Source organism: Anguilla anguilla, chromosome 12 (assembly GCF_013347855.1).
Source record: "Anguilla anguilla isolate fAngAng1 chromosome 12, fAngAng1.pri, whole genome shotgun sequence".
Taxonomy (NCBI): domain Eukaryota; kingdom Metazoa; phylum Chordata; class Actinopteri; order Anguilliformes; family Anguillidae; genus Anguilla; species Anguilla anguilla.
Window position 1 is genome coordinate 403,641 of NC_049212.1, and position 22,594 is coordinate 426,234.

General features: G+C 41.3%; 1 protein-coding gene across 9 annotated transcripts; it reads right to left on the bottom strand.

Annotated features, from left to right (window-relative positions):
- Positions 1 to 1,186: 1,186 nt before the first annotated feature.
- On the bottom strand, positions 1,187 to 20,543 carry LOC118210338 (P2X purinoceptor 5-like). Of its 9 annotated transcripts, none has more exons than XM_035386440.1 (12): positions 20,137 to 20,543; positions 17,116 to 17,266; positions 15,777 to 15,848; positions 10,579 to 10,654; positions 10,067 to 10,163; positions 9,041 to 9,121; positions 8,393 to 8,534; positions 6,838 to 6,974; positions 6,593 to 6,686; positions 6,418 to 6,483; positions 4,672 to 4,786; positions 1,187 to 2,836 (listed from the first exon to the last, which is right to left on the bottom strand). In XM_035386440.1, exons 1-12 carry the CDS (start codon positions 20,394 to 20,396, stop codon positions 2,790 to 2,792), a joined length of 1,338 nt encoding a protein of 445 aa, XP_035242331.1. In that variant the 5' UTR covers positions 20,397 to 20,543; the 3' UTR covers positions 1,187 to 2,789. The 9 variants fall into 9 exon arrangements, 7 of the variants coding, with proteins under 7 accessions (XP_035242331.1, XP_035242329.1, XP_035242330.1 ...); XM_035386438.1 differs by lacking the exon at positions 10,579 to 10,654 and adding an exon at positions 12,986 to 13,061 and having other exon boundaries at positions 4,704 to 4,786; XM_035386439.1 differs by having other exon boundaries at positions 1,187 to 2,801; positions 4,704 to 4,786; positions 20,137 to 20,542.
- Positions 20,544 to 22,594: the final 2,051 nt, after the last annotated feature.

The following is a 22,594-nucleotide window of genomic DNA, read 5'->3' on the forward strand; positions in this document are numbered from 1 at the left end:
GAAGAAAATATTCAGCAACCGAATTAATCCGTTTGAATGTTTTAGTACGTAATATGCTGTCCCAGCACGAATGCTTAGCATTTTATAAAACGAATACTAAAGCAAGAAAAGAACAGAAGAGCACACGTTATAATTCCAAGACGTTGGCAGGTTATAACCAAAAGTAGGCTACTGCGCCGCATAACATACAAGTTTGATTTGAAGTTATTATGAAAATAAATTGGTTTGCGCCTGCATATTTTCAAACATGGCGCCTGAAAATAGACACAAAAAAATCCCGTGAGTACTCGACCAATCAGAAATGTTCAGCGCTGCAAGCTCCACTCAAAGGGTTCCTGTACTTTCGGAAAGTACTACCCCCCGAGCAGGAACCATTTGGGGGGTAAAACAAAGCCCCCAGAACTAAATTTAGACCCTAGTTCCTGCGGTGGAAACACACTGAGTTCCTCAAAAGGTTCCTAGTTCCGGGGTATAGTTCCTGCGGTGGAAACGCGGCTATTGTTTACATTTGCCCCCGAGCTTGTAGAGCAGTGCTAGCCCACTCTGTTCCTGGAGGTCTACCGTCCTGTTAGTTTTCACTCCAACCCAAAAAAGCACACCTCATTCAACATCTAGAGATCTTGTTGAGCTGCTAATTAGAGGCAGGTGTGCCAAATTAGGGTTGCGATGATAACATACAGGATGGTAGATCTACTTGATTGGTTTGTTACCAATGTTGTTGATAATCAGCCAGTAAATATTTGTGATTAAGTGACTGCAACCCAACTTGGGTTTAGTGACTCAATACACTACATGACCAAAGGTATTTGGGCACCCTTTGGTCTGGGCCTGTTTTTTTATGGTTTGGCCTAGGTCCCTTAGTTCCAGTGAAGGCAAATCTTAATCAGTGCTTGACCTCACTAATGCTCTTCTGGTTGAATGGAAGAAAATCCCTGCAGCAATGCTCCAACATCTAGTGTAAACCCTTCCCAGAAGAGTGGAGGTTGTTGTAGCAGCAAAGGGTGGACCAACTCTGCGTTAATGCCTATAATATTAGATGAGAATTTGAATGTCAGGTGTCCACATACTTTTGGCTATGTAGTTATAAGGCTTAAGTCAAGTTTCAGAGAAATGTGCTGTTCACAAACTAAAGGTAAACGTACTCAAGAGCAAAGTATATTTCAGACTCATAAAGGCACACCGCAGATTCAAGTTCAAATTTATTCAAGTGATTCACTGCAACTGAGATCTTACGGGGGCAGAACGAGTTCGGGTATAAAACATCTTGCTGCATATTTTATACTTGACTATATGGCTTGGAGATATTCTTTTTAGGCTCTTCTGTTTCCTGATGTATATTTGTGCTATAAATCTCACAGACTTAAAGCTTTGGAAAAGCTGTTCTTGGTCTGCTCAAATGAATAGATTGCCGATCTGGGTCATTAGCTTTTAATTAAAGCTTTTTGCATACATTTTATCACACTCTACGAATAAATACTTTGAAACCACCAAACTTATTCTCCAAGACTACAATATTGGTTAGACATTCAGAAATCAGCATATTGCAGTGCAAAATAAAATATTTTGTATGGCTTTGTGTGTGGTCATCTTGTATATTACTTAATTCAATTTATTAAATGTGATGTTTCATTTTGTCTCTATTATAGCTATGGTCTGATTCTGCGGATTTTCATTGCCCACAGATATTTCAAAAAAAAATAAAAAAAATATGTAGAAAGGCTTACAGTAATTGTCAGTGTAGCATTTACTTAATAACAGTCCACACATTTAGTTCCTTCTTCTGGAATGATCTCTCAGTAAACACTTCTCTGTCATGGATTTGAATAGCGGCCCAGTTTCATGCAGCCCTACTGTCCCATCCCATTCACTGAGTCTTCACTTGGTCACATAAAGATGGTAGTGATGTCTGTTTCTGGAAATATTAAAGCCACTATCTGTTTGGTGTAAAAAGGCTAAATCCACTTTGGAACAGATGTATAGACATAATGATACCAACTTGTCGGACTTGTTCTGTATCCCAGCGATTCACACTAAAGTGGTTCCCTTTCTCTCCGGGGGACCGAGAGATCAAATGCAGTCTACACTGTGGAGGGCGGATGAACACAAGCAATTCTACATAGATTTCTGATGAAACTGCAAGCACAATGCAATTCTGAATCACAATTCAAGTCATTGCAGGATCATGCATTTTTCTAGCGTAAAGAGTGTCAACCTGATTTGAACATGTCCAATGCACTGCTTTTCACTGCTACGAAAACATTTGTTTATATTGCAAAAAATGTTTTGCCTTGCAAGCGTGTCATAACATGGCTTCTCCCATCTGCTGATAACAGTGGGGCTGAGAACCACAGAAGGCAGAAAGGCCAGACAGAAATGTCAGTGTATTTTTTTCAGCTCATCGCTTGTGGGGCCTGCCCGGGGGGGGGCACAGCAATGCTGTTGTGTTCTTTGGCAGATCTGTCCTGTGGTCACGCTTGTTCTCTGTCTTTCAGCTTGACAGAATGGTAATACATTCAAGCTGTGGCATGTCGAGGCTGGAGTCTAGCATGGCCTTGTCCATGAGGCTGACCTGGCACTGCCGAGTTCCAGATGAAAGGGGAGGGATGCTGACGGAAGGCTCTGTCCCATCCATCCGGCCCCCGCCCGTTTCTGTGCTCTGATGCCAACAGCTCATCCTCTTTGAGCTGTTCGTCTGCTAAGCTTCAGGCGACAGATCGGTCAGCTGCCGCCGCTCCAGGATCTGTTTCCTGTGCACCCTGTCCTCTGTCTTCCCCTCTCCCGTTTTATGGCTAGTGCTGTTCCTTTAGAGAGGCACAAAAAACCCACGCACAAGAACCTGTAAGAAAATACACTCACACAGGTCATGCATCTGCTTGATCAAGAGAGGGCAATACTGAACACACAAAAAAGTGAATAAGGCTAAAGCAATAGATCCCTGAAACTGCACAAGAAAGGAAAAGTTAAAAATGTCACCATCCTATGACAGATTATATGGCTATTGGCCATATAAACTGAGGAAACGCATTTTAGAAATGAATCTATTTAATGAAAAAAGTTATCAAACACCCGTATCACCCATGTGAAGAAGTAATTACCCCCTTAAACTTAATAACTGGTTGCACATGGTTTAGCAGCATTAACTGGAAACAAACGCTTCCTATAATGTGGTGTCAGTCTTACACGCAGGTTCTCTTTCTCTAATTTGTATTAGGATCTGAAACCATTCAGTGTGAGAAATATGCAATAACAGGAAATCAGGAAGGAGGCAAATACTTTTTCACAGCACTGTATGTGTGTGTGTACAAGCATTATTTCTCCTGATTGATTTTCCTGTTGAACTCAATGGAAAAAATATTCAGGAGAAACAATGCTTCTCTAGTATCTACCGCATATCTGGCAGCAGCACGGTGGATTGAGGCTCATTTGATACCTTGGACCCTTGATGACTTAAAGCTATTTAGCCAACAAATGTGTTCCATACGGTATCGGCATAATTTACAGCTGAATCTAGTCCCACCCCCCAATTCCCATAGAGATCCATCAAATGCAAAGAGTTTTTGTATCGCTTATAGGACAACCTGAAAATAAGATATCCAGACTCTGATGATATTGATAGGTCACAGACATCAGGAAGTCATGGCATGCAAATGACATGCAACCAAATACAAAACATGACTCTTATTTGACATTGTTAATTTGTCTACTGTATCAGTGAATTTCCCTGTTTCTAGCTTTTCCAGTTCACTGCAGCAAAAGTGAACAAGCAAAAGGTGGCACAGGAGTTCTCAGGAGTGAATTTGTTTAATTCTTGCTAATTTTCTGACCAATGATTGGTTGTTAAGACCATTAAAAGCTTAATATTTTGCCATTTTGGGCTTGGCCCATTTTTTTGCCCAGGAATGTATATATATATACACACAGTATTTCTCTCATCCATCCATCCATTATCTATACCCGCTTATCCTGGTCAGGGTCGCGGGGGGTGCTGGAGCCTATCCCAGCGTGCATTGGGCGAGAGGCAGGAGTACACCCCAGACAGGCTGCCAATCTACCGCAGGGCTCACACACCATTCACTCACACACTCATTCCTATGGGCAATTTAGAGTCTCCAATTAGCCTACCTGCATGTCTTTGGACTGTGGGAGGAAACCGGAGCACCTGGAGGGAACCCACGTGAACACAGGGAGAACACGCAAACTCCACACAGAAAGGCCCCAAGCCGAGATTCAAACCCACAACCTTCTTGCTGTGAGGCGACAGTGCTACCCACCCGTATTTCTCTGATGAGCATACTAATTGGTTAACAACTAGTTGCCAAATTGTGGAGTGCAATCCTACATTCTGAGAAGACTCTTACAATAATCTACTTACACTTTTAATATTGTGGCTTAAATATATGTGCTAAAAAATGCATGGCAGTCATTTAATTGCGCAAAAAGATCATTGCACACTATTATGCTCCCAAGTAATTTATTACAGAAGAAAGTGCGACTATCTTTCTCTTTTTATGATTGCTTCGTTAGACAGCACCTCACTATACTGTATATATTTAGGTGTGTGTCCTCCTTCCCTATCAAGTAATTTCATAGCAGACAGAATCTCCTATTATTTCACCTGTTTCACTATGAAATAAGTGTGAAAGTAGAGTGTTCTCTGATTGCATGAATTACCAGTGTGTAAATGTGATATTACGGAGTCATACTTGGCAGATTCAAATTTACTCTCTCTGTAGAATGTACTCTTCTTCATCATGTAGAGCAGCACCAGGTCACAGAAGAATGCCCCCTGAAACAACATGGAGTCTGTTTGGGTATGTCCACACTGAATTATTATCTGTGCGTTACTGTCACCACTCAGTGAATCTCTGTGTAATTAAAGACAGTATTATCACCAGTATGTTCCTTTTGTATCTACTTTGAAAATCCATACAGGAGATTATTGCTTAAGATCATTTTCTGTTCCAGAGGCATGACAAACATCACTTCAGTCGTGTTTGTCTAATCCAGGGATGGGTAAAATCACATGCAAAAGGCAGCTGTGATATTCTCTAAGTTTCAGTTTGGGAATATATTACTTGGAACAATGTTTGAAAGCATGCCACTTTGGTGCAGTAATTTCCAAAGTGCCCTCGCTTGCAATTGGCAGGGAACCAGGAAGAAATAAGGTTATTATTGTTATTAATTAAAAATGTTTATTTACTTACAAGAAATGTTTGTCAGTTCTAAACCTGACCTGCTGCCACAGGTGTACAATGGCACTTATTGGTTTTGTGAGTGTAGTGTCAACTACTAAATGTCAAACACAGAGTCGGCAATATGATTGCATGACATTGTTGCGCATGCAGTTATTCTTGCATAAATATAGTGTACTGTAGTAAGTAGAGCCTCCATCTTTGTTCTCTCCCTCTCTCCAACTATGCCTATATTCCACCCATTCATTAATGGGGATAGCTTAAGAACTCACAGCTTTATTGCCACATGGTGTACAAAAGCATAGAATTACCAAAAATGTGTGAGCCAAAGCTTTCAAGTGCTGTATGAAAACCAGCACTGCATTTCCGGAAATAAAACTAGGCGTTGCCTAAGGCAACTACAAAGCTTTCAAGTCCACAGTCTGGTAGCTTTGTTGGAGAGGCTCTGGTGAATGATAATGAAGATAATTGAAAATCTTTTAAAATTAACTTTTTTATTTAATCACTGAAAATGCAATCTCAGAGTAATGGGGGTGATCAGCAGTACACTGACATCCATACCAGACAACAGGTAAGAGCAATCCTTACTTGGTAGCAGTGACAGGTGCAGCTAATTAGACAGCACTGAAAAGTGTTTCATATACATCAAGTCATTATAAACTACACACGTACCAAACTGGAGCTCATTCAAGTTGTGAGAAATCCTTTTTACCTCATCTTGGGCATAGCCGGTCAGGGCCCAAAAGTCTTAAAGCACTATTTGAGCAGCTACAGTCCATGACCAGTTATAGTTAACTGAGAAATGAAAGAATGAACAATGTTGCCTGGAAAACATCTGAGCAAAGCTGGGTCATGGTTGCCAAGTGTATACATGAAAGAAGAAACAGGATCAAAATGGAGGCAGTTCTGTGCATATATGAATAGCACTAAAATGATGCACCACAGCCAAAATAACAATATACATTTTGCAATAGTTTTAGAAAGTAAACAAAATATATTCAAATAATTAGAATATTTTGAATGTGAGCTGAATCTGCCTCTGCCAATCAATGAAACTGAACATTAGCAACAAAATAAAATAAAATCATGTAGTGACCGCTTCTGATTAGACACTGTAACTGCACCCTACAATTTACCCTCCAAAAATGCACCTGGTCAGGTGTGTTATCCATTATATATATATTTTATTCAATGTTTATTCAATGTAAAATATGTTCATACTTACTGCACCCATTAAAGCAAGTCCAGATCCAATATTAATTATTGTGGGGATAATATTAAACTTCCCAGCCTGAAAGAGAAAGGCATAGTGTCACATGAACAGACACATGAATTAATTAACTTTCCTACTTTTTCTTTTGTAGCCTAAATAAGACTACGAAAAGTTTTTGTTTTCATACCTTCCCATGGACCATGATGTCGAAGCGAATTCCATAGACTTTATATAGCGTTCGATAACTCTGCCCTGCTCCACTTTTGTAATAGCGTGCGTATCTGAGAAAACAGGATTACACAGAAAGACAACAAACAAAAGCAGAAAAAGGTTCACAAATTCACAGTGTATAATATTGCATGTAGCAATCTCTTGTTTATCCCCTCCACCTGAATGAGCTCCTTTAACAGGGGGTGAAACCTTAAAACGCACCTGAAGTTGTATCCGGATGTGATGGAACTGGCTGAAGACTTCACATCCAGACGGGTGAAGCTGTAGTGTGGATTGCACCTGGAGTAGCCCTTGTCCAGGTCACAGTTCCATTCGATCAGAATTCCGATCGACCCTCCCTGGGTGAGATACATTAAGTTTTTATGCAGTTACATCACAGGTGTTCTACACTATTACTGCATTTGCAGTACCATCACACTCTAGGAAGCTTACAACAGATAGTTCTTACCACTTCTCAGATTAACTGAAAATGAATTTAACTGTAAAACAGAAATAGAGCAAAATGTATATACTGTGAGCTAAAGCTAAAGTGGCTCCTTATCTGTTGCATTGTCTGAAGAATGTCCCTCATGTAGCTTGATGGTCTGCAGTCTTCCTCTGAAAATACACGACATGGCGAAAAGTATGTGGACACCCTTTCTAATTAGTGGGAACGGCTACTTCAGCCCCACCCATTGCTAACAGGTGCATAAAATCAAGCAGCCATGCAATCTCCATAGACAATCATTGGCAGCAGAATGAGTTGTACTGAAGAGCAACAACAGCTCAGCCACAAAGTGGTAGTCCACACAAGCTGAAGTCACGAGTCAACGGGACTGGCGAGTGATGAAGCGCGTAGCGCGTAAAATTCATCTGTCCTCGTTTGCAGCACTCATTATCGAGTTCCAACTGCCTCTGGAGGAAATGTCAGCACAAGAACTGTTCGTCGGGAGCTTCATGAAATGGGTTTGCTTGGCCGAGCAGCCGTACACAAGCCTAAAATCATCGTGCACAATGCCAAGCGTTGGCTGGAGTGGTGTAATGCACACCACCATTGGACTTTGGAGTAATGGAAGCGTATTCTCGGGAGTGATGAATCATGCTTCACTATCTGGCAGTCTGATGGACGAATCTGGGTTTGGCGAATGCCAGGAGAAGGCTACCTGCCTGAATGCATAATGCCAACTGTACATTTTGGTGAAGGAGGAATAATGGTCTGGGGCTGTTTTTCATGGTCTGGGCTGGGCCCCTTAGTTCCAGTGAAAGGAGATGTTAATGCCACAGCATACAATGGCATTCTAGAAAATTGTGTACTCCCAACTTTGGGGCAACAGTTTGAGGGAAGGCATTTCCTGTTTCAGCATGACAATGCCCTCATGCACAAAGTGAGGTTGATAAAGAAATGGTTTGCAGAGTTTGGTGTGGAAGAACTTGTCTGGCCTGCACACAGCCCTGACCTCAACCCTATCGAACACCTTTGGGATGACCTGGAACACCGACTGCAAGCCAGGTCTTATCGCCCAACATCAGTGCCCAACCTCACTAATGCTCTGGTGGCTGAATGGAAGAGAATCGAAAGCCTTCCCAGAAGAGTGCAGGCTGTTATAGCAGCAAAGGGGGTAGCAACCATGGCCATGGTTTTGGAATGAGATATTCACAAACACATATAGGTATGATGTTCGGGTGTCCACAAACATTTGGCCATGTAGCGTATCTTAGACTGCAAGCAGATTGTTTGATCGGCTGATAAACTGAGCTGCAGTATGTAAATACTTACCATCAATGCCATGTCCTGGAACTCATGTCCAGACCAACTAACAAGATCTCCCAGTCGAAAGATAGGGCAGTATGGCTGGGTGATCTTGTCGTATGAGCATCTTTTTAAATATGTGTCATTAGCTGTATCCAGAACATTCGATCTGAGAACAGAGCAAGAGGAGAGATGTATTGCACAAGACAGACCTGCATCAACTGAAGTCAGTACTGGCTTGGGCTTGTAGGTGTGAATGCAACAGTTTCCCTCACCTGTAGTGTGCCGGGAATACCCCCCTCCCCCCCATGTTGTCAATTCTACAGTTCAGTAAAAGACATGAAAATAAACCTTGATTTGCTGTCTGATCAAACTGTTGTTTACACTTTTGCTACAGCCAAGACTTGTAATTTTAAAACCTACCCGCTCATTGAGTATGCTTGCCTACAATCTGTGTGTCACAAAAACGCTTCCTTAAATGTGTCTTTAGAGCAGACAATCTAACTAGTGCAATAGATCATTGGCATCCACTCACGCAAATGAAGGGTCAACTTAACAATAAAAATCTTAATCTTAAGTTAAAATCTTAAGTTAATACTGGATCTGAGCTGTTGTCTCTCTCCCTTTTATGGTTTCCTCATGCTCATTGATGGGTGTTCCATGAGTGTCACTTACTTTGAAAATCCAAATCTAGGAAATCTGATGAAGTTCTTTATGTAGATTGTGAAGTTCTCAGCCTTTCTTAACAAGGGTTCCCTGAAAAAGAGGGACTAAAAGACTAAGATAATTCTTTTACCTGCATAGAATGGTGATATATTTCAGTGAGTTAAGCCATCATATACAATACAGGCAATTACAGGCTCATAGCGAGAATGAGACCTCATTTAATTCTTACTAAAAATGCCCTATGTATGCATGCATGTGTGTGTGTACGTGTGTGTGTGTGTGTGTGTTTGCATGTGTGTGTGCGTGTGTGTGTGTGTGTGTGTGCGTGTGTATATGTGTGTGGGTGTGTGTATGTGTGTGAGCGTGTGCATGTGTGTGTGCATGTATGTGTACGTGTACATAAGTGTGTGTGTGTGTGTGTGTATGTGGAAGTGTGTGTGTGCGTGTGTGTGTGTGTGTGCATGTATGTGCGTGTGTGCACGTGTGTGTGTGTGTGCATGTATGTGTGCGTGTGTGGGTGGGTGTGTGTGTGTGTGTGTGTGTGTGTGTGTGGGTATGTGTATGTGTGTGTGTGTGTGCATGTAGGTGTGCGTGTGTGGGTGTGTGTATGTGCATGACGGGGGGGTCGCGTTATACAATTCATCATATCCAGACTCAGCACTTTTGCCCAGAGGGAGTTGATGATTAAAACCAAAATGCCAGATTGTGCTTTGCTAAGCATGATCGTGTGTGTGTATGTGTGCGTGTGTGTGTATATGTGTGTGTGTATGTGTGTGTGTGTGTGTGTGTGTGTGTGTGTGAGTGTGCATGTATGTGTGCGTGTGTGGGTGCATGTGCGTGTGTGTGTGTGTGTGTGTGGGTGCGTGTATGTGTGTGTGTGCATGTATGTGTGAGTATGGGGGTGTATGTGTGTGTGCATGTATGCATGTGTGTGTGCGTGTGTGTGCGTCTCTGTGTGTGTAAGTATGTAAAAATCAACTTTCAGTGATATATTTATTTGGGTAGGATGTATCAGCAGTGAAGGTCTGGTCTTACTGTGGTTGTCGGTTTCTCTCAATGGGACACCAGCCATATATTTCACACGTGCCAGTAGAGTTCCTGTCCTTTTTCAAGCAGCGTCCACTCTTAACTCCTGCAGGAAAGCTCATATATCTTTAAAACAAATCTAAAGGTGTTATTATAAAACATAAATGATATCCAAACATAGAATTACTTTAATGTGATATATAATGTAAGAAATAATGTCTGTATTTACCACAGTGGTGTCTTTTTTCTGACTTTCAAATTACCATCGTACATTATGAGAATTTTGCACAGAGGGTACAGTTGTGTCCTCATTCAGCATGGGACATATGATTAGTCACATGTTAATTTAAAACAGGAGATTTATTCACAAGGTGTCATTTCATTAACCACACTCTGACAGATGTTAAAGACTACAGTGACACCCCATGAAACCCTCTGCTCCTGTCAAGGATTAGAGTGATGAAATACCATATTTTAGAACCAACAAACTTTTTCTCCCCTTCAAAGGTAAGCAACCATACCATGGCCAGCTATGACCGATTCACCCTCTGCACAGTCAGCATTTTCCCTACAGAGGCCATCCGGCACCCTAAAGCTCTGGAACAAAACAGAAAAAAATCCAGAAGATTAAACGTGCACACACACATTAAACGTGATGTACAGCTGAGCATGAGAGAGAAGTCACCCCGTACACTGCACAAACGTACGGTTTAGGGAATTCACCCCACACACTGCACAAATGTATGGTTTACCGAATTCACCCCACACACTGCACAAACGTATGGTTTAGGGAATTCACCCCACACACTGCACAAACGTACGGTTTAGGGAATTCACCCTATACACTGCACAAACGTACGGTTTAGGGAATTCACCCTATACACTGCACAAACGTACGGTTTAGGGAATTCACCCCACACACTGCACAAACTTACAGTTAAGGGAATTCACCCCACACACTGCATAAAGTACGGTTTAGGGAATTCACCCCACACACTGCACAAACGTACGGTTTAGGGGATTCACCCCACACACTGCATAACGTACGGTTTAGGGAATTCACCCCACACACTGCAGAAACGTACAGTTTAGGGAATTCACCCCACACACTGCATAACGTACGGTTTAGGGAATTCACCCCACACACTGCACAAACGTACAGTTTAGGGAATTCACCCCACACACTGCACAAACGTACAGTTTAGAGAATTCACCCCACACACTGCATAATGTACGGTTTAGGGAATTCACCCCACACACTGCACAAACGTACGGTTTAGGAAATTCACCCCATACACTGCACAAACGTACGGTTTAGGGAATTCACCCCATACACTGCACAGACGTACAGTTTAGGGAATTCACCCCACACACTGCATAACGTACGGTTTAGGGAATTCACCCCACACACTGCACAAACGTACGGTTTAGGGAATTCACCCCACACACTGCACAAACGTACGGTTTAGGGAATTCACCCCACACACTGCACAAACGTACAGTTTAGGGAATTCACCCCACACACTGCACAAACGTACAGTTTAGAGAATTCACCCCACACACTGCATAACGTACTGTTTAGGGAATTCACCCTATACACTGCACAAATGTACGGTTTAGGGAATTCACCCCACACACTGCACAAACGTACGGTTTAGGGAATTCACCCCACACACTGCACAAACGTACAGTTTAGGGAATTCACCCCACACACTGCACAAACGTATGGTTTAGGGAATTCACCCCATACACTGCACAAACGTATGGTTTAGGGAATTCACCCCACACACTGCACAAACGTACAGTTTAGGGAATTCACCCCACACACCAGGGTTTCCGCCAGTGTATTGCAAGCCCGGAGGGCCGCCGGGCCTAAATTGACCCCCCGCCAGGCCTAAGCATCGGTTTTTAAAAAAAATTTATTTTTAAGATGTTTTTTAAACAACAGTTACAGTGGTGCGGCTCAGTTGGACAGCTCATCAGCGACATCGGATGGTTAAAACGTGAACGCACTATAGGAAAACAGCAGGTCTGAGATCAGTGTTCTTTACCCTCATTGTGCATAGAGTGACGTTCAACACTTGATGCTTCCAACTATCCCAAGCTAACGGTACCAAGCAAGGCACCATTTCTTTAGTAGGCTAACCAACCTCGTTACAAACTGTGTTATCACTTCATCTCGTCAGTAAGTACATTCTTTTTATATTAACTTAATCAGTGTGTAGGTAACGTTAAACTAGTAGCATAAATGTAACGTTCGATACATTGTAAAATTACATGATTTATTAATCGCCATCAAAATAACGACTTCACTTGTTTATTAATAACGTTAGCTTGGTGACATTGATGTGCACGACAACGTCGTCATTTAGTTAACTTAGCTAGCTAGACAAACAGTCAGTAACACAGATACATAGATATTTTGCAGTTGTTGAAATATGCCCAGCATTCCAAGGCTGTGCATTGTTGTAAGATTCAGTAGCCAATCAATAGGCAGTGTTGTGCATATCCCGCTCTTACAGCTCATTTCCAGCCCAAACCACTGCAAAGAGAGCAAACTTTTTTTGTCAGTGACATTTCATTCTGACATCTACAACGACAATCGTAACCATGACATTTATTTTGCCTTTTTGTATAGCTATTTCCATGGATAAAATCGCATTTATTATTATTATTTATTGGTAAAAACATTTTGCACAGAGGGTACAGTTGTGTCCTCATTCAGCATGGGACATATGATTAGTCACATGTTAATTTAAAACAGGAGATTTATTCACAAGGTGTCATTTCATTAACCACACTGACAGATGTTAAAGACTACAGTGACACCCCATGAAACCCTCCGCTCCTGTCAAGGATTAGAGTGATGAAATACCATATTTTAGAACCAACAAACTTTTTCTCCCCTTCAAAGGTAAGCAACCATACCATGGCCAGCTATGACCGATTCACCCTCTGCACAGTCAGCATTTTCCCTACAGAGGCCATCCGGCACCCTAAAGCTGTGGAACAAAACAGAAAAAAATCCAGAAGATTAAACATGCACACACACATTAAACGTGACGTACAGCTGAGCATGACGTACGGCTTAGGGAATTCACCCCACACACTTCACAAATGTACGGTTTAGGGAATTCACCCCACACACTGCACAAACGTACAGTTTAGGGAATTCACCCCACATACTGCACAAACGTACGGTTTAGGGAATTCACCCCACACACTGCACAAACGTACGGTTTAGGGAATTCACCCCACACACTGCACAAACGTACGGTTTAGAGAATTCACTGCACAAACGTATGGTTTAGGGAATTCACCCCATACACTGCACAAACGTATGGTTTAGGGAATTCACCCCATACACTGCACAAACGTATGGTTTAGGGGATTCACCCCATACACTGCACAAACGTATGGTTTAGGGGATTCACCCTATACACTGCACAAACGTATGGTTTACCGAATTCACCCCACACACTGCACAAATGTATGTTTTAGGGAATTCACCCCACACACTGCACAAATGCATGGTTTAGGGAATTCACCCCACACACTGCACAAACGTATGGTTTAGGGAATTCACCCCACACACTGCACAAATGTATGGTTTAGGGAATTCACCCCACACACTGCACAAACGTACGGTTTAGGGAATTCATCCCACACACTGCAAAACGCATGGTTTAGGGAATTCACCTCACACACTGCACAAATGGATGGTTTAGGGAATTCACCCCACACACTGCACAAACGTACAGTTTAGGGAATTCACCCCACATACTGCACAAATGTATGGTTTAGGGAATTCACCCCACACACTGCACAAACGTAAAGTTTAGGGGATTCACCCCACACACTGCAAAAACGTATGGTTTAGGGGATTCACCCCACACACTGCACAAACGTACAGTATAGGGAATTCACCCCACATACTGCACAAACGTATGGTTTAGGGGATTCACCCCACACACTGCACAAACGTACAGTATAGGGAATTCACCCCACATACTGCACAAACGTATGGTTTAGGGAATTCACCCCACACACTGCACAAACGTACGGTTTAGAGAATTCACCGCACACACTGCACAAACGTATGGTTTAGGCAATTAACCCTATACACTGCACAAACGTATGGTTTAGGGCTACATTCACCGATAGCGTCAGGAGTGTCCTATTCTCCAGCTGGACCCTAGTCAAGTATTTCATTGCCTTGAGCTTCACCAAACGAAGCTCCCTCCTCCTTTTAATGTAAAACGGTTTACGTACAGATGGACTATTTATTGTCCTCGCAGAGGACATTCTTTTCAGGGCAGGATGGAAACAGTGATGGAGCAGAGACGGTGTGCCCTATGACTGATGCACCATGTAAGGAAGTGCAAAACTGTTGCCATGGAGTCAGAAATCCGGCAGACAGAATGTTTGTTCAGCCCGCAGCTGGAGGTGCTCAGGCAGTGAGCCTGTAGACACTCAAGGGTGCCTATGATGTCACCCCTGAATGCGAGTGATTAGTTCCCTAGTCTGGGGACCTTGGTGTTTAACTTGGTAAGCACATTATATTTCTAGTGCCATGCAGAAGGTGAGACCTGTGGTTTGAAACCTGCAGCAGACTCAGTAAGATTAATGACCAGCAGAAACTGCATGGGCCTCACAATGAAACATTTCCAGCACCCTAATGGCCACTTTTGGAATTTGCTGTGATTATTAACTGCTGAAGTTTTCTCACTTCACTCGCCATTTTGCATACATCTCTGCTTACTTTGCTTTTTAACAGTGACTTTGAATGTATTCTTCTACTGACTCAGTCACTTGTTCATTTATCCCTTTTGCATTTTGAACAGTCAGCATGTTCTCAGCTTATCTTTGTTTCGCCAATATAGACATCGTATCATCCCCCCTTTAATTGGCTGGATAAATAACTCCCAGACAGCATACACTGTTGTTACAGTAAATGGTTTTTTTTTCTATAGAAGACATTTATTGCTGCTGTCTGTACCAAAAATTTAACTTACAGCTTTGATTGAAAGAACAGATAAGAAACCAATACAAAACTTAGTGCCTTACCTAGTTTTTGTGTAATATACCTTTGAATCCAAATGCATCTCCCTTAGGAAGACTGTGACACACCTTTGATGTGTAGCATTTCAAGAGGTCAGTGGCACATACAGATTGTCTGATTTATTACACACACAGCTCAAGATTTGTGGTCACACACATTTATTTTTAGTGATCTCAGATCTAAGGCTATGAAACAGCCAGTAAGCATGTTAAAAATGTCAACTTTCTCTGCATGCCCAGGGAAGTTATTACTCCTCTGGGTCATTCTGTGGGACCCTGTAAACACTACTAGTTCTGACAATGTTTTTTCTAAATCATCGTTTTGATAGCATTTTACCAAGCTCTAAATGTTGCATATTTATTGTTTGTTTGTACCCAGATGTGTGTGAAATACTTTTAGTTGTTGCATTATTTAGCATATTTTCGATGCATTTATAAAGTTTGAGAGTACGTAATCACACTTCTCACATGTGGCTCATTCAATAGGCAAAATCTATCCTCTGTTTTTATCAAGTCTTCCTTAATAAAAATCACACAAGATTGCACTGCATTGCATTGCGCTGTATGAATTGCCTCTAAAAAGTGCTTTGAAAGTAGCAGTGCAATAAAACTGCAAGGCAATGACAAAATATTTTTCATGAAATATTGACTTTCTTACCTCAGCACAGTATCCTAGTCTCTGATTTGGAGTCTCAATAAAATTTGTAATAATGAAAAATACTGTCTCCCCCTGAAAACAAACAAAAAAAAACATTGTTTCTGAGAATATGGGCTGTAATGTCCAAGAGGTGTTACTTCTGAGGTCTATAATGCCATTTGGTTCATAACTGAGTGAACAAACCTAAAACTAAGAAAACGGAATCTCTTGAGTTGGCTGCCAGGCTGAAAAACGAACACTGTGTCAGCCGTGCACTGTGAATAAGTGATAAGTGTCACATATTCAACCAAACTCGTCATTTACAATGAGCTGTTAGTGGTTTCCCCACTTATCACTAAACATACCATAACACATTTTTGACAGCTCATTAAACCAGCCATATACATGCGCTAATGCTGCTACAGATATAACTGTTATCTTTCTGTGGCATAGCTGTGGTGACAGCAATTATAATGAGCATGTATGTCCAAACATTGTGATTCAGACACACTGCCTAATATATCAGTTGGAAGATAACTTGCAGCTGGCAATATGAAGAATAGCGAAGACTGGTACTTCCTTAACATAACACAACACAACACAACATAACGATGAGAACAGGCCATTCAGCCCAACAATTATCGCAACTTCCCCACCACTAAATTGTACCTAGTGCTCAGGCTACATACAAATTAGATAGCATTCAGCACCATATCAAGCCTCTACTCTGTGACCTGGCAGGCTATTCCACACAGTGACTATTCTCTGTGTGAAAAAATGCTTCCTAATGTCTGCAGAATTTACCCATCGCCAATTTCCATTTATGCCCCCTTGGTCTGCTAATAACACTCAACCTGAAGAACCTCTTGTAGTTCAATTTCTTAATCCCCTTTATGAATTTACATACCTCAATCAAAATGCCCCTAAGTCTCCTTTTTCAAAGCTTGAAGATATTAAGCATCTAAAGTCTTTCCTCATAACTTCTATCTTTCATACCAGAAGCCAATTTGGTTGCCATTCTTTGAACCTTTTCCAGAGCCTCTATATGTTTCTTGTAGTACCGTCCCCAGAACTGCACGGTTGCCAGAACTGTTGTCCGACAAAAAAAGTTATACTTATCTTATAAGCTATACTTATAAGATAAGTATAACTTCCTTAGATTCATACTCAATATTTTTGCGAATATATTCCAGCATCCAGCTGGCCTTCTTTTTACTGCTACAGCACAGTGCCTAGAACCCAAAAGGCTTTGATCAACGATTACTTTTTAAAACTGAGCACATTCCAAATACACAAACTTCATATTTATTTATGTTTTATGCCTCTTAGGAGACTTTTCTAAAGCGATCCGATGACTCACCTGGGGTGGAATGACATAGTCCTCAGGACCCCACAGATGGAGCCCAGTGTCTGTAGTGTTGGTGAGGGACACCCCCTTGAGTTTAGTGATCACAGAACTCTGGACAGACTCCTCTGTTTCCTGATAACCTTTCTTTGTCAGGAAAACCCATCTGTGCACATGTTAAGCACAAACATAAAATTTCAGTAGCCCTGCCACTTACAAAACACCACCACCACCAATAATAAATAAATACATTTCCTGCAAAGTCTTGCAAATGGTGCATCTGATGCAAGGTGTTCCAGGAGAGCCAGCTACATGTTAACCATGAAAGTAGCTGACATCATGAGCTGGCCAACACCCTCAGCTTAATCATCACACCCCATGGAATTGACCATTCCGTAGGCAACAAGATGCCATTACAATCAAATATTCTCCACATCATACAGTTAAGCCTAAAATTATTCATGCCAAATGTTTTTTTATAGTGAATTTTTATTTGACGAATAGGTTTCTTCTGGCTGGAAATGACATAAGAAGGTGACAAAAGACGGTAAGACAATGTGTTCGAGATATTAATGAAAATTTTTTTTTCTTCATTTTTACAAAAAATGCCATGTCCAAAATTATTCATACCCTTTCTCAGCAATTAATGGCAAAGCCTTTATTTGTCATCACAGCAGTCAAACGGTTCTTATAATTGTCAACAAGCTTTTTGTACGTCTCCACTGGGATTTTGGACCACTCCTCTTCTGCGAAGATCTCCAGGTCCTTGAGGTTGGAAGGCTTCAGGTCTTTACTTCCCTCCACAGATTCTCAATGGGATTCAGGTCCGGACTCTGGCTGGACCACTCCAAAACGTTAATATTGTTTTCTGTTAACCGTTTCTTGACCACTTTAGCTGTATGTTTCGGATCATTGTCTTGTTGGAAGGTCCAGTGCTGCCCAAGGCCAAGTTTTTCTGCTGACTGCCTGATGTTTTCCTCCAGAATCTTAATGTAGTCCTCTTTTCTCATGATGCTGTTTACTTTGACAAGGTTGCCTGGCCCATTGGCTGAAAAACACCCCCAAAGCATTACATTCCCACCACCATCCTTGACCGTGGGGATGGTATTCTTGGGGTTGAATGCTTCTCCTTTCTTTCGCCAAACAAAAGCCACGTCCAAACAACTCCATTTTCGTCTCGTCTAACCACAGAATTGATGACCAAACGCTTTCTTCTTTGTCCAGGTGAGCTTTTGCGAAGGCTAGGCGAGCTTTTGTGTGCCTGTCTTGGAGAAGTGGAGTCCTCCTTGGTCGGCGTCCATGGAGGCCAGCCTTGTGCAGTGTCCGCTGGAGTGTCTGCCTTGAGATGTTAGTACCAGAATTGCTCAGATTCTTCAAGATGGCCTTGGTAGTGATCCTTGGATTCTTCTAGGCCTCTCGCACTACCATTCTTGCCAGCGCAGGGTCACTTTTGGCTTCCTACCACACTTTTTGAGATTTATCACTGTGTGGAACTTCTTGTACTTTTTGATGATGGGGCGACATAGCTCAGGAGGTAAGAGCAGTTGTCTGGCAGTCAGAGGGTTGCCGGTTCGATCCCCCACCCTGGGCATGTCGAAGTGTCCTTGAGCAAGACACCTAACCCCTAATTGCTCTGGTGAATGCGAGGCATCAATTGTAAAGCGCTTTGGATAAAAGCGCTATATAAATGCAGTCCATTTACTATTTACCATGATGCTTTGCACTGTGGCCACTGGCACTTGAAAACACTTGGATATGGCTTTGTAGTCTTTCCCCTTCTTGTGAGCAGCCACAATGTGCAACCGGAGGTCCTCACTAAGCTCTTTGGTTTTAGCCATGACATGCAATTGGCTAGAAACTTACTAGAGAACAACTGCATCAGCTGTTCTCAATTTATAGTTGATTAGAATTCTCTAGAACATGGCAGAAATTACCAGGATCATTTGGAATGGTATAGAAGCTTGCATTTCCTCAAAAATTTGCAACAATTTCAAGGGGTATGAATAATTTTGGATGTGGCATTTTTTGTAAAAATGTTTCAATTTTTTTTAAAATTAGGTAACATTTTTCCTTAACATCTCTAACACAATGTCTTACAGTCTTTTGTCACCTTCTTATGTCATTTCCAGCCAGAAGAAACCTATTCGTCAAATTAAAATTCACTATAACTCAAAATTTGGCATGGGTATGAATAATTTTGGGCTTAACTGTATATGCATACAGTATATGCATGGACTGTCTAAATGGGACCTGGGTTTGTTGAGATGTCATGGTGGAATGACACTGCCGAGCAGTGTGTACTATGTGTTATTAATCGAAACGCACAAAATACAACCCCCCCAAATAAAAATAAATAAATAACATTCTACTCGATATAAAGTTAGAATAAACTATCTGTTTCAAAGTTGTAGATTGGACAGATGATGTATTGCAATTTCTTTACAAGCTGTGTAGTCATCATTTGTTATTGCAACGTCACAGAATGGAATGTTGATTAAGAAAGGGTCATCAAAGGTAGGCTATTTCTTAAGCAAAAAACCTTGGCATGAAACGAGTTGCTACTTGACAATATAAGTCAGACTCTTGAATGAAAACTTGCAGTGCAGTAGACTACCACCACCGCCTTGCAGCTGTAAGGAATTTAGAAAATGACCCACCGGCAAGCCGATGGTATTTTCAAATAGTTGTCTGTTAAACTGCTATAGGCAATTTAGACGATTCATAAATCAAGCAAAACTGAAGAATATGGCAGAGCACACGTCCTGCCTTACTTCAAATACAGTACGCTCTCATACGCATACGTGCCATGTGAATACGGTAGCCTAACATACAAAATTGAGCTGCTAATATTCTTACATGGTTTACGATACATTATTACCATAGCTTTTAAAATCCTCTGATCACCATAAATCAAATGTCAATTTCAAACCTGGGGGAATACCGACGACGCCTTAGCACCAGGTAATTTTAGCCAAGTACTGAAGGTTAACTTGAACTACGGCACCAAAATAAGTCATACATAGCTCAAACACTTACCCGATAATGTATCCAATGATTGCGAGCTGGACGACTCTATATAACACTCCGACTTTCTTGTTTTTCGCAATGACATATTTCTCTGTTTTATAATCAAATGCGGAGAGGAAAAATCCCTTCCAGCTGGGTTCAGCCATGCCCTCTACGAAGTGTCGCAGCCGGGGAGTTGACGGTGGACTGTGGTCATTCAGAAGACGGCACGTATAGCCACGCCAAAGAGACTTAAACAATGAAGAAATTAGTACAGACGTACTGTGCATATAGTAGAAGCCATTCTATTTCCTGGATCATTTCAGCGGCAGTTTTTAGTAATGACAAAATACCCTGATTAAAGTGCCCAATGATCCATTTCACTACTGCACTGAAGCAAGCTGTATATCTGCATTGGCCTGACGGCAGAAAAATGAAAGGCTATTTTGATTTAGTGCGATGCTTTATAATTAAACGAAGGCTGTCTCGAAATTTCTGGTGAATTAATTTTCTTAATTTTCTATTCAAATAGATTATCACCGTGGTATTTAGAAAGAGTTTGCAAGTTGACTGTGCAAGTGCAACACTATTATGTTTAATGGTTATGTGTGACATTGAGTGCGTAGACTACATGTAGCAAAAAGTATCTCTTAAAAAACAAATGCAGTAAAAAAATGTAATAATTAAAAAAAATTAGAGAACACCCCCCAAAGTAATAATTGTGTTCCAAAACAAGAGTTATGGTCTGAGGGAAACTGGGGTTATATTGTTTAATGTCCTGTGACAATATGCCAACAGTGTTGGCCAGATTGGATTGTACAGTGGGTACTAGTGTGTCAATGCTGTAAGCTGTGGCATTTTATTTAATATCATAATAAAATGATATCCTACGCTTGCTGCTGTAACTCTATATAAATGTAGTTTGTTTTAACCTCTTTGTTTTTGGTTGAGGTACTTAATCTTTTGTTATGAAAACCTGTAACCTAAGATCTACTGGAGATAACTTATTTTAACTTTATTTTAATATGTCTGTTTGGGGCTAGTTCTTAGATTCCTTAAATTGAAATTACAGAATACCTGTGGACTGTTTCAATATACTGCTTAGCCCTTTCAAGCAAAGTTGGGCTGTGCTTAGGAATTCGGCTTCTATTTAAATTGGATTTTGATATAAAACTAAGACAGTTCCATAGCTTTTTTGTTGAAAACTGTTAAATCGGATCTCCAGATCTGTGTTATCCATTCTGCTTCCTTATTTGCCCCTGTAGCCTGAACCTGATATCTGCCAAATAAACAGACACATTATAACCTTGTATGATTTACACAAAACTACAGTGAGCTTCTCTAAAATTAAAATTAGACAAATAAATATTTGTCTAGTTAATTTTTATTAAAACAAATATACCCCACCAATTCACTATTGAAGTTGTCAAGACAAGAAGATGTTGTATGATGTCACATACTTGTATACTGTCGCAGTCGAGTAAAAATAGCAACTGAAAAGCTGATGCTGTCAGCTTTATTGATGGAGGAGAGCGAGAGACAGTAAGGGAGAGAGCGAGAGAGAGAGAGCGAGCAAGGGAGAGAGAAAGAGAGCAAGAGAGAGAGCGAGAGCAAGGGAGAGAGAGAGAGCGAGAGAGAGAGAGTAAGGGAGAGAGGGAGAGAGAGAGAACTATCTGGGTCTGACAATCACTTCTTCAGGGCGGTTCAATCTAGCAATAAAAAATTTAGCAGATAAGGCACGTAGAGCATATTATACAATGAGAAAATCACTGTATAGATTTCACCCTCCTATAAGGATATGGTTAAAAAGATTTGGCTCTGTAATCAAACCAATAGCCACATATGGCTATGAAATATGGGGCCTCTCTTTCAAATACAATCATGAAGCCTGGGATAAAAGCCCAACAGAAAGTCTGCATTTAGATTTTTGTAAAAACATGTTGGGTGTACACAGAAATACTTCAAACCTGGCTTGTAGAGCAGAGCTTGGGAGATTCCCTCTATTGCGCCACATAGAGAAACGAGCAGCAAGGTTCTGGACCCACCTGGCCCATACTGCCCCACAGAACAACTGTAGGAGCGTTTTTCTTTTAGGACACAACACACAGAAAATTCCCTTTGGAATACCTGGCCCAAAAACACCAGCTAAATTCGACCACACAATCTACACTGGCAAAATTCAAACAAATAGAAAAAACTATGCAAGATAAAGATTATCAAATGGTAAATGGACTGCATTTATATAGCGCTTTTATCCAAAGCGCTTTACAATTGATGCCTCTCATTCGCCAGAGCAGTTAGGGGTTAGGGGTTAGGTGTCTTGCTCAAGAACACTTCGACATGCCCAGGGCGGGGTTTGAACCGGCAACCCTCCGATTGCCAGACAATTGGTCTTACCTCCTGAGCTATGTCGCCCCGTTTATCACTATTGGCAAGAAAAAAGTCAAACAAATGAACAAAATTAATTGCTTCCAAAACCTGAAAAAAA

Coding starts and splice junctions, on each gene's coding strand:
- LOC118210338 (XM_035386438.1), bottom strand. CDS start 20,396: ATGCACAGTACGTCTGTACTAATTTCTTCATTGTTTAAGTCTCTTTGG. Junction 8,535..9,040: donor CCTAGATTTGGATTTTCAAA/GTAAGTGACACT, acceptor CTCTGTTCTCAG/ATCGAATGTTCTGGATACAG. Junction 2,837..4,703: donor AGTAAATTTGAATCTGCCAA/GTATGACTCCGT, acceptor ATTTTCTTACAG/GTTCTTGTGCGTGGGTTTTT.